General features: G+C 42.2%; 1 protein-coding gene across 1 annotated transcript in view; it reads left to right on the top strand.

Moving 5' to 3' along the window:
- The window catches only part of AKAP13 (A-kinase anchoring protein 13), a 74,194-nt gene that overhangs the window by 5,861 nt on the left and 50,439 nt on the right, over window positions 1-17,894 (top strand). The window contains exons 2-4 of the mRNA XM_038147264.1: window positions 5,693-5,774; window positions 9,487-9,623; window positions 16,102-16,445. Of these exons, the coding sequence (XP_038003192.1) occupies window positions 5,693-5,774; window positions 9,487-9,623; window positions 16,102-16,445 (563 nt within the window). The remainder of the gene's footprint in view (window positions 1-5,692; window positions 5,775-9,486; window positions 9,624-16,101; window positions 16,446-17,894) is intronic.

The raw sequence follows: 17,894 nt of genomic DNA, 5'->3' as shown, positions 1-17,894 counted from the left end.
GGGGCACACGTTCCTTTTCCCTGCTGGGACGTTGCAAGGGGATAAATGCACTCTAGGACTTTAGTGTTGCTCTTGCACCATAAAGAGCTAATTTATTCAGTCAGGTAACATGTCCTTGATTGTAGGAGCCCTTTTTTGTGAAATCCTTTTATATAGTTCTCTATAGTACTGCTGGCTTGTTACTGTGAGAAAGGTCAGTTTGGACCTCCTTGAAAAAATGTCCTGATACAGTGTCACCAGCTCTGTAAAGATAAAAGATTCAGTGTGGCATATTCACAGTGCTAGAAGAAAAAAAAAATCTCCATAGAAATAATTGCAGAAATGCAAGTGTTGTCCCTTTTGGCATACATTCGAGAATGTCTTTGGGTTCTGCATGCAGCTGTTAATATCATCCCACAAAGCTAAGAAAATACACAGGGAGATTACCAAAATAATTTAAATAAAAATTAATGTGGAACTTGCAAGCAAATTGATATCTCTGCTCCTAATATTGTCTGGCAAGATGATTGCCAAAGCAGTGATGGTTGCTCTTGATGTGAGTTTTGTGTGTATGGAGTCTTTCTGCAGCAACAGATGTTGAAGGAAAACAGTGGAAATTCCTTCCCCAGATGCCCCATCCTTCATGCTCCTTTTCAAACTGTTTTGGAGGATCTTGAAAGGTGGTTCTTGTGAAGGGGGTAAATCAACTGTTGCTTTAGTTTCTAGTGCAGGAATTGCAGGCAACTGGATAATTTCATTGTAAATGGAATTGTAAAATTAGAAGTTGTTCAGCATAAACATTGAACTCCAGTTATGTGTACAAATTTCTTTAATCCTATATGAAATTTTCTGGAACAGGAAATTCCTAGAAAATAATTACAGTATGCATAGAACTTTAAAAAAAAATCACTGTATCATTTCTGCTTATGAAACAAATTAATTATAATTGAATTTAGAGTATTGCTTTTTTCTACTACTTTTATTCTACAATGGATGTTTAAAATGGATATTACTCAGTGTGGTGCACAATAACTTAATGATACACCAAGCAAGATACAATTACTCTCCTGAATACTTTCCTATGTGCAGTAGTATCTGGTTTTAGCTGCAAGGTAGATCATAGTCTGGAAGCTGGGGAAAATAAAAGGAGAAAAATGGAAACTTGCACATTTAGGACAAAGTTAAAATAATGTGGGGGGAAGATGAATCTCCAGGGATCTGCTAGGAAATGAAAGTTAAAGTCATCTGGTTCCTTGCGCTCTGGAGATGTTGATTTATATCACGACCAGTGAGGTTGACAAGTGCAAACTTTTGCAATAGCGAAAGATTTCCTGAAAGGTCAGTGTGTTCTCTTTATTGTGAAATAGAAGGCAAGAAGAGTTAAAATAAAACCAGAGGGAGAGGAAAAGCACTTTTAAATGCTGGAGATGAAGGAGAGGTACATAGGACCCAGGTAGTCCCTGGCCCCCGAGGTGCCTGTTCCTAGTGAGCCTCCAGCACACGGCTCTGCCCTGGATATTCTTGGAGTATCTTTGAGAAGGAGGTCCTGAGCCTGGTTTTATGGGCAGGCACCACCCTACAGGGGATTAGATAATTCCTTGTCCAAGACCAAGGGGAGAGGAAGGAAGAACCTGGGAGTGGAGTCTGGTGTCACTCACAGTTCCTGTGGGACAGAGGATGCCTCAGCCTGGGGTGTCTCACAGCTTGTCCAGCGATGTCCTTTTCTTATGCATTAAGTCACATCAAGTTTCAAGTTCAGGGTCTGCAGGAAGATGTCCCCAGGAGTCAGGAAATACCTGTGTGTGCCCAGAAAGAGCAATGGAACCATCTGCTGCTCGCAGCTCCAGCTGGTGTCCTAAAGGCATCTTTGGACATTTAGCCTGCTGGTGTTTCACAGGCAAGCAGAAAATCCTGCAGGATTCAGTCTTTGGTGCCTGGGGATGTGCTTCCATGATTCATTCTGTGTCTGAGCTGCAGATAAACACATTCAGGCTTCTGTATGGAAAAATAGCTGGTTCTCTCCTGGCATTTCTTCAAGAGCTGTGTATTGAAACTCTGTTCCCAGAGGCTGTTTCATATTCCCTCTGCCATTGGAACAGCACTGCACCCTCTGCTCCCGCTGCAAAGACTTGGGATGCCTGGAGTCAACGAGCTATAATCAGTGTGGGCAAGTAAGAAAGCGTGGGGCTTTTATCATCTACTGTGGCCACCAGCCTGTGGTCCTGTTTTTGGGCTTCTCTCAGCAAAACAAGAAACTGGGGAGAAAAAGGGAGGAATTTTCTCACATCCAATGCAGATGTGTCTGCAAAATCCCAAGATAACCTCATTTCACATTTCTCCATGCTGGTACATTCCCCAGCTCCTGATGTTCAGGTGCTTTTATAAAGACAATTTCCTCTCCAGCTGTCACTGTCTGTACCTGTAGACACTAGTCCTGAGTAAATACAAGCAGAATTCAGGTGTTGAGGAGGGATCCCAGTGCTCAGTGTTGTGCTGTGGATAGTGGGCTTTGTGTTTTGAGTATCTATGGACCACCCAGTTCCCTTAGAGCATGCAGTAAACCTCCCTCAAAGCCTGTCTGGGCTCGTTTTGGCCTAGGGAATACTTGTATATAGTAGTGGTTTCCTTTGTTTTTGTTTTGATGGTGATTATTATTTTTCCTGTATTAGGGCTACTGAGATAAATATTTAATTTCTAATGTTTTATTTTGTACATAATCAAGTATATCTGAAGCAGCACCTTAAACCTCCGTGTTACTCTCTCATTACTTTTTTTTAATAGAGAAAAGCAGACGTTTTCAATACTTGGCAAGGCCACAGGGCTGAGGAGAGAGCTGGCTGGGAAATTGGAAAAATGCTCAAATCTTTTTTGAAAAAATGCCAATGTCTATAATGCATTTTCAGTGAATGACTCAATTGGTTCTATTCAAGGAAAATATATAATGTTAATTCAGCCTAATATGGCTTATTCAACAGACAGCTTGAACCTCTTCCTAGTTTGCTTTCTTGCTGCTAATTATTAAATGGGATGTTTAATTATTCATTTCCAGTAGTGGATACCAGTATAAATCAGGAGCAGTTCCTTTGAATTTGATGGTGGCTTGTTTAAAATTAAGAAGAGTCAGACTCTTCTTAAGGAGGAAGGAGGGAGGTGCAAGTCAGTCAGAACGAGACAGAATTTGATTTTGCATCTGAAACAGGTCATTCCTTCATTTGTGTGGACTTGAGCACATTTGCATGTGTCTTTCTATGTGTGTTCAGCCTCCACCTCTAGATTTGCCTTTAATAAAATACAGGAAAGTGTGGTGCAAATTTATTCTGCTTTGTCTGGAGAGAAAAGAATAATAGCATGGTATTTTTTGACTTTACAGTCATCAAGTGGTATTTATTGACTTTGCAGCTCTTTTAACACTAAAAAAAAATTCTGTGGTTAAGTTTAGGTGCTAAGGTTAGATACCACACAGCCTTGCTGAGAACAGGGAGTGTCTTCTGTGAAAAGAATTAGAACATGACCCACTGTCCATGCAACAGTTAAAATGCAACATCCTTGTGTTACTTTGGAAAGCAAAAAACCCATTGTTTTGAAGTTTTGCTTACAAATCCTTTTTCAGGTTGAAGATTGCTTCTCTTTTCTTCCCTGCTTCTCATTTAATATGGATGTATTGTATGTAAAAGGCAGAAAATGGATACACAGGTGTGTGTGGAGCAGAGGTGCAGGGAACACTGAGATTCTTAGATGTGTGTACATAAAGGGGTGTGATGGGGTCTTGGGTGAATATCTGTATAATGCAGTCAGGGAGTAAGAGCTGCAAAGTGTACATCATCCCTAGGAAAAATTGCCTACAAAATTCCATGGAGATGGGAGGGACATCCAGGTGGGCCATGCACTGAGGTCATCCCAAGACCTGATTCTGGTAGAGCTCAACATCTCCTTCACCTCTCCTGGGAGACTCCTGCTCATTTTTCCCCTCTCAGAACTTCTCTGTTCCTTCCCTGTCTCTGTCAGCAAGAGCTGCTGACTGGGGAAGGTCATGGCATCCTCTCCACTGGAGGATTTTGAGGGCACGTTGGATTAGGACCTCTCAGATGATAATTGAGCCTAACTTGGCGCAGCAGGCAGGGACTAGCTGACCTGTCAAAGGCCCTCCCAAACCCCATTTTGTCATCGCACAAGTATGGAGGAGGACAAAGCCTGAGGAAGAAAAATGTGCTGTAGCAAGTAGCTGCCAGGTCTGGGGGAGTGCAGGGTTGCCTGTGTGGTGTGGAGAGCAGGAGGTGCTGGCAGGAGCCCCTCGGGTGACGGGCAGGGGACGCAGCCAGAGCGGGGAGGAGCCAGCCAAGGGCTGCACTAACACGTTCCATGATCTCAGTGAGAGAGGAAACAAGGACGTGGGTCATTAGTCAAAGCAGCACATCGGGTCAAGGGTAGGAGAGGCTTGGTTTTAATTTATTTTAAAAAATAAATAAGAAGAAGGCAAAACCAGTGCATTTCATAACATAGGAGAAAGGAGAACATTGAGGGGATGGGAATACAGCAAGGGGCTGCAAAATAGAGCAGAATCATAGAGGAGATTTGAACATAAGTCAGAGGCTAAAAGGAAATAGTGAAATTTTGCTATTTGAGAGGTAGGAAAGGAAATTATTTCAGGAGATAAAAGGAAAGCCAGAGAGAGGGTAGGAGAAATACTTGACTTGTAAAATCAGGCTAAGTCATCCATTTCAGTAGCTTTCTTTTAGCTGCAGCTGAACATGTGAGATCCTGTGTGTTGAGACAGGTCAGGAGGGGAAGTAACTTCTGGTTTTTGTGGTGTGGGACAGGTGAGGTTTGCATGCGTTTGACAGTAAGTAAAGGCATTTGGCTCAAAGAAATGGCAGAGAGAGTAGAGGGGCTTCCAGAGTCTGCCAGCTGCAGACAAAAGTGATGGGAAGTGAATGTTGAATGAGCCAAGGATTGTGGATAGTCCAGCAGACTTCTGAGTCAAAATGTTGGACAACACAACCCGAGTGAGGAAGATGAAAGCACAGACAGAGGGAGGAGGAGGCTGAGAACAGATCAGTCATCCTTGCTGAAAAACTGGGAGTCATGGAAAGGGTGAAGGACGGGGTGAGGTGATAAGGGCTGATGTTGAAATAAACCATGTGATGTGTCTTAGTGTTAAAATGGGTGTTTCTATCATCATCATTTCAGTTAATGCAGGCCCAAAGTGCTTCTGGTTCTTACCATGACTTGGGCACTTCCCAAGTCCTGTATTCCACATCACCAGAGCACTTTGCTATCACTGAGCTAATTATCTGTACAGCAGTATGGGTGGTAAGGAATTTCTATTCTGTAGGTAGTGAACTGAGGCATAAAGCAGAAGAGTATTTTCCTGCAGTCCTGCTACAAGTGGAGGTGGGACTTGAAGCCAAGGTTATCCAGTCCTTTACTAGTAGCTTAAACACTGACTCATCCTCCCTCTGATCTCCTTCCTTGAGCAGAAGCCACCTTCAAATCAAACTTTCCATGGAGAAATAAAGGGTTTTGGCATATTCTAATGGTTTGTTTGGTGATGCAAAGAATAAAATCGTATGTTACTTTTGACATTTTTATTATTGGGAAAAAATTAAGCCATAACTCTGTATCTGCTGGTTGATGCAGAGGGATATTGACGAAGAGACTAACAGGGGTGCTGGTGAGAGTGGCCTTTCCTGATGTGCTGTGATGTGTTTTCCAGATCAACCGTGGGAGCTGGTGTCCACTGGAGCCATGTCCTGACCCCTCCCTGCTGGAGCGCAAGCGCACTCGGGAGTCTCCAGGTGAGCCAGAGCAGCAGCCCTTCTCCTCTCCTTTTCTATCCTCCTTTCCTCCCTGCTTTTGACATCCTGGCCATGATGGCCCTTCTCCTCTCCTTTTCTATCCCTCCTTTCCTCCCTGTTTTTGACATCATGGCCTGGATGGGGAAAACACATAAATTAAAGAAACTGTGTAATGACTGTGCTGTGAGTCATTGTTAGCACATGGCTGCAGCACTTGACTAGCAGGGAGCTGTGTAGTGTGTCACCATCTCAAATAACTCTGCATTTCAAGTGCTTCAGTATTTTGATTTTTCCCCCTTCTTTTTTTTTCTAAATAAACTTGAAAGATGTTGCAAGCAGCACACAGACATGGTTTCTAGCTAAAAGGATAATTTCATAAAAGAAAAAAGCCAGAAATTTGAACTCCTAAATCCATAGTTAAACCCAAATGAGTGGCTTGAGATTTTTACGGTTTTTTTCCCCCCCCCTCTCTGAAAGTTGCCATGATTCCAGGCTCAGGAAGCAGGAAGGCTGTTCAGAGCCATGGTTCCCACACCCTGCCCACCAGCTGTGCCAAGCTCCCATCCCAGCCCTGCGTGCTGGCTGGTGCTTTCTGGCTCTTCCACTGGGACAGAAAATCTAGTCTGGGCAAGCTTCAAAGAAGGGTTGGTGTCCAAGATAAGAAAAAAAAGCATTTCCTTTCACTGGATTATGCATGTTTGAAACAAATAGAGTAATTTATCAGGGCCCTGAATAGGGACTTTGCTTAGGCTGCTCATGGAGAGGAGGCTTCTTGCCCTGCTTTCCTTATGAGCGGTGGTCTCACCCAAATATCCTTCAATTTATCTGAGACTTGAAAGAAACTGACTGAGTGTCAGTATGAAATTTAAACTCAGTCTTTTAGACTGTAGGCTCAGAAGGGATAGTATGTGTTAGTGACTTGAGGGGTTTATCCTAAATAGAAGTTCTAGCTCACATCAAAGTTAAATAAATGCTTTTTTATTAAAAACAAATACTGGCCTTTTTAGAAGAGTCATTAACACCAATAGCTGTTTCGAGAGTGTTTTTACAAGAGAACCTGTGGTAATGCTATTCTCTTCTTTACCAATGGTATCTGTGAATCCTTTGCCTCTTGGTACAGTATTTTTATGCTTCAGGCAATAGTTACTGCACACCATTTGTCTGCTAAACTGCATGGACTCATTTGACTTGCCAAATACATAATCACATATTCCTATGGATCACTATCAGTTGCACACCTATTAATTATCTAATGCAGTATTACACTACAGAAACATAATATTAACTATGTAATTAGGTAACTGTATATACAAATTTATATTAATAATTATAGTAATACATGTCTGTAACACACGCATAAAGAAATAGTTTTTTAGGTAAATGTGCTCTCCAGATGGACTGAAGCAGCAGAATGATCTCAGGTTATGCAGGTTCTGGCCTTTCTAGAAATAATATTGTTACTGCACAGGCATCCTCCTGCTGCTCTGTGGTGATGGGCAGCATAGAGAGGGCAAGAAAAATCTGGCAACACCTTAACAGTAATAAACCACAAGCTGCCAGTGTGGCTAACTTAAAAGTACAGTACTTGATAAGGAATTAGGCCTTTTTCTTCTCCTGAAATGACTTGCAAGGACACAGACCTCAGATCTTAGAAGGTAACTACAGGAATTTGAGCTTCTCATTTTCTGTCAATGCTTTTGAAATTAGATGTGCAGAGGAGTGTAGCAGATACATATTTATCAGCATGGAATTGAGGGGCTCAGCCCTGGCTTGGAAGACACAAGCGTTTGGAAAATGTACAGAAGATATTGCTTGGAAATGTTCTTCCTAGAGCTTTTTTCTCTGTATTTTTTTTTTTGCCTTTATATTATGCACAGAAGTGTTGCCAGGGGCGTGAGACACAGAGCCTGGCTTTGTGCAGTGTCTGTGTGACTCAAAACAAACCCAGCCAACTGAGAAAAGGGGAGGGAGAAAATGGAGAAAATATGCACACCTCCAACCAAAAGTAAAGGGAAGAGAGGGCTTGGGAATGAGTTTCTCAGTACAAATGAGCTGAGGTGTGTGGAGGGGTCCCCATCACCCTGCTCCTCATCCTTCTTCCTCTCTGCTTCCTCTCCTCTGCCCCTGGCAGGCTCCTCCTGAGGAGGCTTTGCTGCCTCTCATGCTTTATCCTCTGGGTGAGATATCCATCCACATCTGAGCTGTCCCCACTCATTTTCCAGTGGAACGTGGCTGGAGCCCCTTTGTTTTTCAGTCTGGGCTGTGGACATGCTGTGCTGGCTGCCAGCTGGATGAACAGCACCTGGCCCACGTCCCCACAGCCGCTCCGTCTCTTCTTTCCCTTCATCCCCCCCTTCTTCTCTCCCCTCCCTTCTCCCCCTCGGTGATGGAAAAGCAGTTCAGATTTTCCAGGTTTACTGAAAGGGGAACAGGAGCAGCTGCAGCATCCAATAAGTGCTTTTCCAATTCTCCACAGTATGGAAATTCCTCTGCAGGGTAATGGGGTTTCTGACTGGCTTCAACTCCCCCTGCCCTAAATGGGGTCAGCCCCACCACTATCAAAATAATTCTGTTTTCTCCAGAAGTGGAGTCACTGCCATCAGTTGGGATGTGGCCAGGGTGTTCCATAGCTGCTGTCAGGCACAGATTAAGGATGGGGAAGGCAAAGAGGTGACCTTAAGCTACCAAACCTGTTGTCCTTTCAGTGATGTTTAAGCTTGATGTCACCAAGGATGGAGTTAGTGAGGTATAATTTAAGACTGAACTAATATTTTATTGCCCTGGCTCTTCTCCAGACAGCTGAGCACATTTTAGATCTGTTTAGTTAGAGGAGGTGCAAAATAGCACCTTTCTAAAAAAAAAAAAAAAAAAAAAAAAAAAAAGCAACAAAAAAATAGAAAATACTTTGAACTGGGAAATTTGTGTTCAATTTTTGCCAAAATTAAAATTTATACTTTTGCCTGAAGGGTGAACAAATAAAATATGTACAGGCATTTCTTAGGCAAATACTTGTCTGGCAAAGGTTTTGGAGAGGGGGCTTTTGCAGGGGCTGCAGTCTAGTTCTGTACTTCTGATTAACCCAGTGCAAACAGCTGGAAGCATTTGAGAAAAAGAGAGATGCAACATGCTTATATTTAATGTCAGGAGTTATGAAAGCTGAGAGGTTTTTTAAAAAAACACTTAATTTTTGAATCTTGAAAAAGTAAAGCTTGTAATGGAATTCACACTAGTGCTTTTTCAGTAAGTGGTGTGTAAGAGATTAAATAATTGTCCAACTATGCACTTAAAGCACCTTGGCATTTAGAGGGAATCGATTCTTTGAGAAAGAAAGCAAATATTGACAAGTTATATTTTATATTTATTGAATATGAATCTAATTTTGCATTTGTTGAAATCAATAGGAAACATCCCACGTGCACTGTAAGGGATACCTCATATGTAGTACATTTATCAGCACCTCAAGCTACAGGTGTTTACAGCTGTTTCATGCAGAATTTCAGTTTGCACCATGTACTTCAATGATGCACTTAAAAAGGAGTTTCAAACTCTGGAATAAATCATTTGAGAGCTCACAGGCAGTTTTGAGAGGTGAACAAATGTATAAAGCTTTATTCGTAAAGCTGTGTGTTTTAAATCCTGGAATTCACTGGGAGAATGAGAGTCTGATGTGTGGATGCCTCAGGTTTTGACTCTTTGTGCTTTGCTCCTGCAGAATGTGAGAACTTCTTGGAGGATGGGCTGAGCAGCGTCTGTGCCTCGTCACAGGGTGGTCTTAAAAGAGAGTCTGGGAGTGAGTCTGACCTCTTCCCCTTGCCTGGTGATGGGATGGAAGACCTTGTCTTTGGGAAGGTAAGAAAGCCTGGTTAGGATATGGTTAAAAAAGCCCCTGATAAACCCATACAGCACACACAGATCATCTTGGTTTCTCTGGTGAGTTGGAAACCTGGAAGTGATTATCCTGGAACCAAACAGAAGGGAAGGATCCGGTCTCCTCCTTGGATGCAGCAACATGAGGGATGTATTTACTTGCAGCAGAATTCCAAAAGCTGTGCAGCCCCCAGTGGTTAAAAAAATGGAAGTAATTTTGTCTGTCCAAAAGTAAATCAGGCACCAGAGGAAGAGTTGAAAAGGTGGATTTTCTTGCAAGGTCATTAGGGATTGCACAGACGATATGAAATCCATCTTTAGCTCATGTAACAAAGAGCTTTTCTCCAGTAAACCGTGACCTCTGTGCTGATACCTTCAGATTTATATGCTGTAATTCTCAGAGGAACCAGTGTTTTTCTGTAAATTCAGTGTCATAGGAAGGAAACACTCATTCTAAATACTTCAGGCCAATTCCTGGGAATAGTTTTGTTGCCTAGGCAACATACCTCTAATGCCTGTTTACATGCAAGTAGAATGAAAGTGTTTTCAAGTTTGCTTAAAATCAACAACAGAAGTCATTGCTAACCTTAGTCATCCCTGTACCCTTTGTGTTGCTGAGGAGGAGTGGGAGAGACCTGAGAGGCAGAGCTGGCCTCCTGAGCAGAGAATGTGCCTTCCTTTGGCATCAGTCTTTTGCATCTACGTCAGAGCAGCCTGAATTTGTTCAGGGGGGTCATTAGGTTTTCGCTCTTGAAGAATTGTCTTGCTGGTAATTTGTACTCTTCTTGGCATAAGCAGATGATGAAAAAGCACCCAGAAAGACTAAAGTGATGTAGAATCAAAAGGGATGTGATCCTTCTTTAGAGCAGCCATCACTGTGGTCTCCATGAAATCTCTCTCTTTGGTTCAGCTGCAGCTCAGAGGTTTGAGCAGGCACAGCTCCTGCTCTGAAAAACATAACTCTCAGAGCAGCTTTCTCACTGGCTTTCTGAGAAATGTATTGATTGAAACAGAGTTCTGTTTGCTGAAGTCAAATCAGATGCTGGTGAATATTTTCCAGCAGGATGGGAAACACCACAGCCCAGGCTAAGTGATCTCATGTGCTATAAATGAACAGTAAAGTCATCCTTCATGCACGTGGTAGGGCACAGAGCTCACCAGCCTCGCCCTTTCCCATCCTGCTGTCAGAAGGATCTGGGGCCCTGCACTGTGAGAGGACAAGGCTGTTTGGCAGAGCAGGCTGTGTAGAGTGACATGGACTGTGACAGGCAGCTGCCATTTCAGCCTGATTTAACGCTTGTTTGGGAAAGTGTGGGGGAAGAGTGCAGTGGGAACACAGCAGATTTTGTATTATACAGAATTTTAGCTTTTCCCCTTTCTTATGTAGAAGGATTCCTTCTTCAAATACAAGAAAGAAAGATGAAAATGTAACCAGAGTAGGTAGTGCAGTGTAGCAGGGATGCCATAGGAAAGAGAGGAGGTGGTGGGGAAAGCAGGTCTTCAATTGCCAGTGGAGAGAGGGCAGAGGCAGGAGTTCTTTTCTTTGTAGAAAGGGAATTCCTTAATTTGGTAGCCTTTGCATTGTTCTCATTATACGGTGGGTTGCAGACTTTGTCTTCAAATGGCTTCAAAAGGTTCCTGAGTTGAGTTTAGGAAGTTATTCAAAGCTAGTCTCAACCTCAGTTGCCTTGTCTTCGTTTTCCTGACCGATTTGATTCCTTGTCTCCTTTCTCAGGATTTATCTGAGTATTTTTTCTACAGTTAAAGTTATTTCTGTAGGACCAGAAGAACTAATTTAATATTGCAAACTTGTTCCTTAATTAAATCTTTTTTGGTTTTACAGTACTGAATACAGGTGGTAGAAATGCAAATTATAGATATTTTTAATGACCAGCAAAATAAATAGTGGCTGTAATCTTTCATCCAAAAAATAGTGTAAGATGCTTGTCTTGGTTATAGTTGATTATTTCTAAATGTATGAAATAGTACAGTTTCTGTATGAAATTGGAGACAGAATATGCTTATGGACAAAAAGAGGATCTCAAACCTTTCAGTGTCATGGTGATTATTGTTATTACTAGTTCTGTTCTTGTTTCCCCTTTTTGTGGAGCAAGAGTTGAACTTTTGTCTACTAGAGTTGTTTTTTGGTTTTGTTTTTTTTTTATTGTAGAAATAACTCCTTCTTTGCTGACTGCTTAATGCATTAAAATAAATGTAGGGAGAACAAGTTGCTGTCTGTGCAAGGTCTTTGGGCTGCTTCCACTTGAAATGCATAGACTAAAAACCCTGGTTCTCATCCAGGCCCATGAAGAATTGGGGTCTGTGGGGTCACAGAATCTGCAGGTGCCTTACCCTGTCCCTGGTGTCTGGTGTGTGCTCCTCTCCCATCTCCTTCCCTTCTCCTGTGCTCGTTTCAATTATTTTTCTCTCTAGGACATGTGCTGAGCTGTGGAACATGAGCTGTCAGCTTCAGGGAGCTTTAACACTAAAAGCTGCCCTTTTTTCAGAATATACAGGCTATCACTGAGATTCAAAAGTTGCTTCCAAGTCTATGGCTTCAGCAAAATGCTTTTTTTTTTTTTTTTTTTTTTTTTTTTTTTTTGTTTGCGTCAGCACTTCATTCCCATGTCCTCCTCATCCTGCTTTTCCCTCTCTGTCCCAGACAGCCATCTGGGCAGGCTTTGCAGCATCCTCTTCTGGAATGATTAATGCTGCATAAGGTCATTTCTCACAATCATCTGGCAACATCCTGGGGTGGAGCCCATGTGCTTTGCTCATCTTAACTTTCAACCAGCCACCGAAGTCCAGCATTACTGGGAAGCTTTTTAATGTGCCTCTTGGGAGATGATTCAGATGAAGGGAGTCAGGGACCCACAGATCATTGTCAAAGGAAAGGGTTGCAACTCAGAGTCTTGAATATTGTTTAATTTCTGCCTTTGTTTTGGTTTGCTCAAAGAAAATACACAAATACATAAATGTTTTGCATTTATTTTCCAGAGTTGTTGTATCTCTTAAAAAAAAAGCAAACAAAAAAAACCCTAACAGCTGTGCAAAAAAAAAAAATAAACAAAACAAACTACGCAAAGTAATAAAAATTTTAAGGGAAAGGCTTTCACGTCCACTCCAAATCATAAAGGTTATGATAAATAATTAGTAGAAGGCCACTGCTGAGGTTAATTTTAGGGAATCTAGAACCATAGGCAAATTCAAATTAAAAAATTACTCTGCTCTATTATATATCAAGCCAACTAAGGGTGTTGACTCCTTTAGTGGAAAACTTCAGGATTCCAAAGTTTAATTTTTTTCATCTTCTTTTTTTTTTTAAATACTCCAACACCTTTAATGTCTTTGAAGGTCAGGGGACAGAGAAAGGTTGTGTCTCAGCACTTTGCATGTTGTCATCATGGAAGTGATTGAAAGAACATTTGAATTCCCCTTATCAAGACCTCCTACAGTGGAAGGATTTAGTTGAAAAAGTTATCTTATACCCCCACCATCCCAGTGATTTCTGTTATTCATGGAGAAGTTCATGTGTCCTTTCTCAGAATACTCACTTTTACACCTTATCTTATTTTTTCTTAGAAGCTTCTCAGCAAATACTGAGGGTAAAGAAAATGCTTATTAGCAAATGTCTGTAAAGGCTCTTTTTGTCCACCGTTAAGTCCTAAATTCATTGAGGTGCAATCCAGCATGCCTAACTTGGAGAAAATTAGAATTTCTGTAATGTTTCCTTTTTCCTGTAAGAAGAGAACACAGTCTGTTCTGCAAACATGGTATTTTCTTACTCAAATGAGATTAAAGAGCAATGCATATTTACTGGCCAGATAGCCAATTTTTTTTCAGTGGTGACTACAATATTGATGTTTTTGATGTGTCAACCACACTTGGCATTTTTCAGACAGAGTCTTCTTTCATATTAACTGTTTTCCTTTGTTTAAAAATAAAAAATCATTGAAATGACGGCAGAATATTTTTAGAAGAATAAGCATGGGCCACGAGTTCAAGGGAATTGTTCATTGTGTTCTGTCGTCAGTCGAATGCTCAAGGTAAAACTTAAAATGGATCAAATGTATTTCCCCTTTTTCAGACATCTCCTTGAGCTGCATTTTGTGATAAAAGCCCTAAATCTTCCTTGTTAGGGAAGTGAGTTTTGTTGTGCATTTCAAACTGCAGCAGTATTCTCATCTGGGAAATAAAATTTCCTCTTTTTACTCTAATTCCTCTCTATTTAATTTGGTGTTCTGCCCTATTGTTTCTAGATTTGCATCCAGATTGAAAGTTTCTGACCTGTCCCTTACTTCACACAGCTGATGGGGTGAGGTCAGTCCTCTCCTCTCCTGCTCTGCTGCCCCAGTCCCAGAATCACAGAATGGTTTGGGTTGGAAGGGACCTTAAAGCTTATCTTGTTCCAACCCCCTGCCATGGGTAGGGACACCTTCTGCTAGACCAGGTTGCTCCAAAGCCCCATCCAGTCTGATCTAATGTCTGACAGTATTTTTCTGTCTTAGAAATGTGGCAGACTGTTTCCTCCACTGTAGGAGTGTTATCCACATAATGACTACTTGATTTGTCTGTATTTAAGCAATTCAGTAAGCTCTCATCATGACTCACACAAATATCAGATTATCTTGAATACTGCTGAACATCATCAAAAGCTTCTCAGGGCTTCCATTTCAGCTCTCTTTATTTTAAACCTCAGCTTCCTATTCAAATGTATCAAATCCAATAGTTCACTAGTTTATAGAACACAGTTTTCTGAAATTCACTGTTAATATTTGACATACCTTGATATGAAGTGAATGTTTTTGGAGGGATGTATTTGTAGTGTGGTTTTAATGCTTTGTGTTTAAAAGGTTCTTGTATTTTGGTGTTGTGCTGTGGATGCTGTCTTTTTTTTTTTTTTTTCTTCTGTTTCCCTTTGATGGATGTGAGAAGGGAAGCAGTGTGACAGCATGAAGTTAAACCATCTCAGGAACATTATTGTGTACCTGTTAAACTGAACTAAGAATAAAAAATAGCTGAGCTTGAAACAGGGCTTCTGTCTGAAAAGTGAAATATTTGAATAGAAGATATTTTGAATATCTCAGTTTCTTTTTGTTCAGTCAAATAAAAAGCTTATAGCTTATAGTGTGTGCCCCTCACATAAAGCACAGAAAAACAAGTCTCTGGACTGTTTAACACCACTCCTGCTCATCCTTCCTTCCATGTGGTCTGATGCCCATCTTTCCCTTCCAGGATCAGGATTTTGTATCCAGTTGTCTTCTGCCAAGTGCTTGCTGACAGCCTGCAGCCCCTGGAGCACTCAGCTCCTGCCCAGCCCCCTGAGCCCACTGTGTGAGGACAATTAACCACCAGGGCTTTGCTGACTGCTCTGTGGTGTATGGCCTGACAGAGCACTCTGCCTGTTATTATTTTAAATGATACAGGGCTCTGCAGCAGGGTAAATTGAAACTTCCAATGTCAGTCCCTCAGGGCAAACACCATTTCAGACTGGAGATGATGTCAGAGAGGTGCTTGTGTTTTTTATAGTGGCCACATGGAACGAGGGCTCTTCTGGGGCTGTATGGTCAGCATGTGGCCTTTGACCAGAGAGAGCCAGTTTGGCTTCTACATACTGCTTTTGGAGCAAACTAAACCCAAAAATTACAGTATGACTCAAAATCTCTAATATAGAATGACTCTTCCCATAGAACAATATTTTTTGATGACAGTTGGATTAAAAAAATTCTGCAAACCCTGGTATTAACTTTCTGCTTAATGGAAAGTAGTTGGGGATGGGGAATTAAGCTTATATTTTTTTCTGTCTGTTTTCTGCTGCTGAGTAATTCTGCTTTTTGTGTTGCATGGTGCAGTGGAACAGTGTGTTGCCCTTGAGCTCTACAAGGCCATCCCAGTCCCACAGGAGAGTCTGGAGTTTGTCATCAGGAATTGTGATAACCCCCTTCCCCATTACTTGCTCTCAGTGAACCTTTGGCAGTTTTATGGCACCTTGATTGATAACAGGTTTAGCCAGAAATGGTGAGAGGAACAGGATTTGCTGCGCAGGATGAAATATAGAATTGGAGAGAGGAAGGTAGGCAGAGGATCTGAGCTGGGAGCCTGGGAGCCAGGGACTTGTAGAGTGGAAGAGATCACCCTGCAGAACATTTCAGCCTCTTTTGAAACCAGAGCAAAAAGTCTCAGTTCTTTGATGGTTAATTTGCCTTATGCCACCAACTGAGAAATCTTCCAGCTTGTGTGAAATACAAAATGTTTGCATTTATTTAAAATGTTGAATGTATTCACTCCATTGGAAATGTTCAGGGCCAGGCTGGATGGGTCTTTGAACGACCTGATCTGGTGAACAATGTCCCTGCCCATGGCAAAGGTGTTGGACTCGCTGATCTTTAGAGGTCCCTTCCAACCCAAACCACTCCATGATTCTACTTTAACTTACTTTTAATTTTTCTTACCCCAGCAGCCTGAAGAGGAGCAGTCTGCATGTGATGTCACCAGCTCCAGCTCCTCTGCAGAGGACACCATGTCTCTGGAGAGGAACTCATCCCTGGGCAGCGACACGTCCCTCCCCTTCCCACCCATGGGTAGCTTCGCCCAGCCCAAGGACAGGCACAGCCTGGATGGCAGCTGCACCAACATGATGTCCTCAGAGGGAGGAGAGAAGGAAGAGGAGCTGGACAGCATCACGGACGTGCCCACGCCTTCCTCTGTCCTGCGCAGCTCCATGCGGCCGCTGTCCCCTTTCCGCCGGCACAGCTGGGGGCCGGGCAAGAATGCCACCAACGAGGCAGAAATCAATCAGAGGAGGTGAGTGAAGAGCTGCTTTGATTTACTCTGCACCCACTCATGCATATTTATCTGAGCTTTAAAGCTGGTGTGATAAAACTGAGGAGTTTATCGCGTCACTTTTGATTATTTCTTTTTCATTTTGAAGAGGTTAAGACAATCTCCTAATGTATGTTTGTTTGGTTTTTCTTAAATTAACTTGCAGGATTAAAGTACTTAATACCTACAGTATGCTTGAGCTGTCCAGAGTAAATGGAATTACCTCGGGACAGGTCTTCCATTAGAACTGTCACCACCCCTTTCTGTACAAAGGAATTACTGGAGTGTTAAATCTCACTGACCGCAGAAAAAACATGACCATCATTGCTCTGATTGTATTAAGGGATAACACAGGCACCAGGGTTTAAAAAAAATCTGTGGAAGCTCTTCATAATGGTGTGATGGGTCCTACTTTGTGTTTCACAGAATTGGTCCCCCCTCAGTCCCTCATGCACAGTAAGTTCCACCTAATTCTTCACTGATGTCCCTGCTCAGGAAGATTCAAAAGAGAAGTTTTCCCATCTGTTCTTTCAGGAGGTACAAGGGGCAGAGGTGTACGAGCCACGTGAGTGTGTCCATGCTGGTGCCAAGTGACTGTAGGAAGAAAAGTTGCTCAGTCCCCCATTTCAGCGGGGAAGAAGATGGAATAAAGGAAGATGCACACCAAAAAGTAGTAATAGGTGTGAGGTTCCCTGCCATGCCCTGCACTGTTCAGCTGTTGGGCTGCAGGGTGCTTGGGGCCAAACCCTGTGTATTCTGAGCCCAGTGGAAGTTTGGCCAGTGTTTTTAATGTGCTTTAATGCTCTCAGAGCAGGAATGGCCACTTGCTTTAGCAGGGTCAGGGTGCCATATCCTCCCTACAGCTCACAGAGGCTGCAGGCCCAGGTGTGCAGGGCAGTGCTACTCTCTGGCTGCCTGTTGTGTCCTCGTGGCAAACGTTCTGCTGTTGACAGAAACAGAGGCATTGCATGTGGGGCTGGATGGCATTAAATTAAAACTCACCACTCACAACAGCTTCCTGAAAATTCTGACCCCTTTGGATAATCCAGGGCGAGGCAGCAGCCTCCCATCAGGAATGTATGCATCCTTTACACACAGCAGCTGTGGGTATCACTAAAGGAATATCAATTCAGGTTTAAATCAATGTTGAAAACCATTCAGGATTTTATAAGTAACAAACAGTGAAAGATTTTTGTTGTTGTTGTTGTTTAACGCTGTCACCTTTTTTTGGGCTTCATTCCTGGTCCCCAGGTAATATTTAAATAAATTAAGAAATCCTCATCAATTTTTAAAAGCAACAAAACAGTCAGCATACCTGCATGTTTATGACAGAATGAGTCCATAAGCTCATAAACTCATTTGGGGAGAATTATTTTTAAGTGTAGGGCCCAATGCATCAGGATTTCTGAGGGTAATAAATTGCATAGCTGG

This window comes from Motacilla alba, chromosome 10, assembly GCF_015832195.1.
Source record: "Motacilla alba alba isolate MOTALB_02 chromosome 10, Motacilla_alba_V1.0_pri, whole genome shotgun sequence".
NCBI lineage: Eukaryota > Metazoa > Chordata > Aves > Passeriformes > Motacillidae > Motacilla > Motacilla alba.
This window is presented reverse-complemented; position numbering and strand designations above follow the sequence as displayed.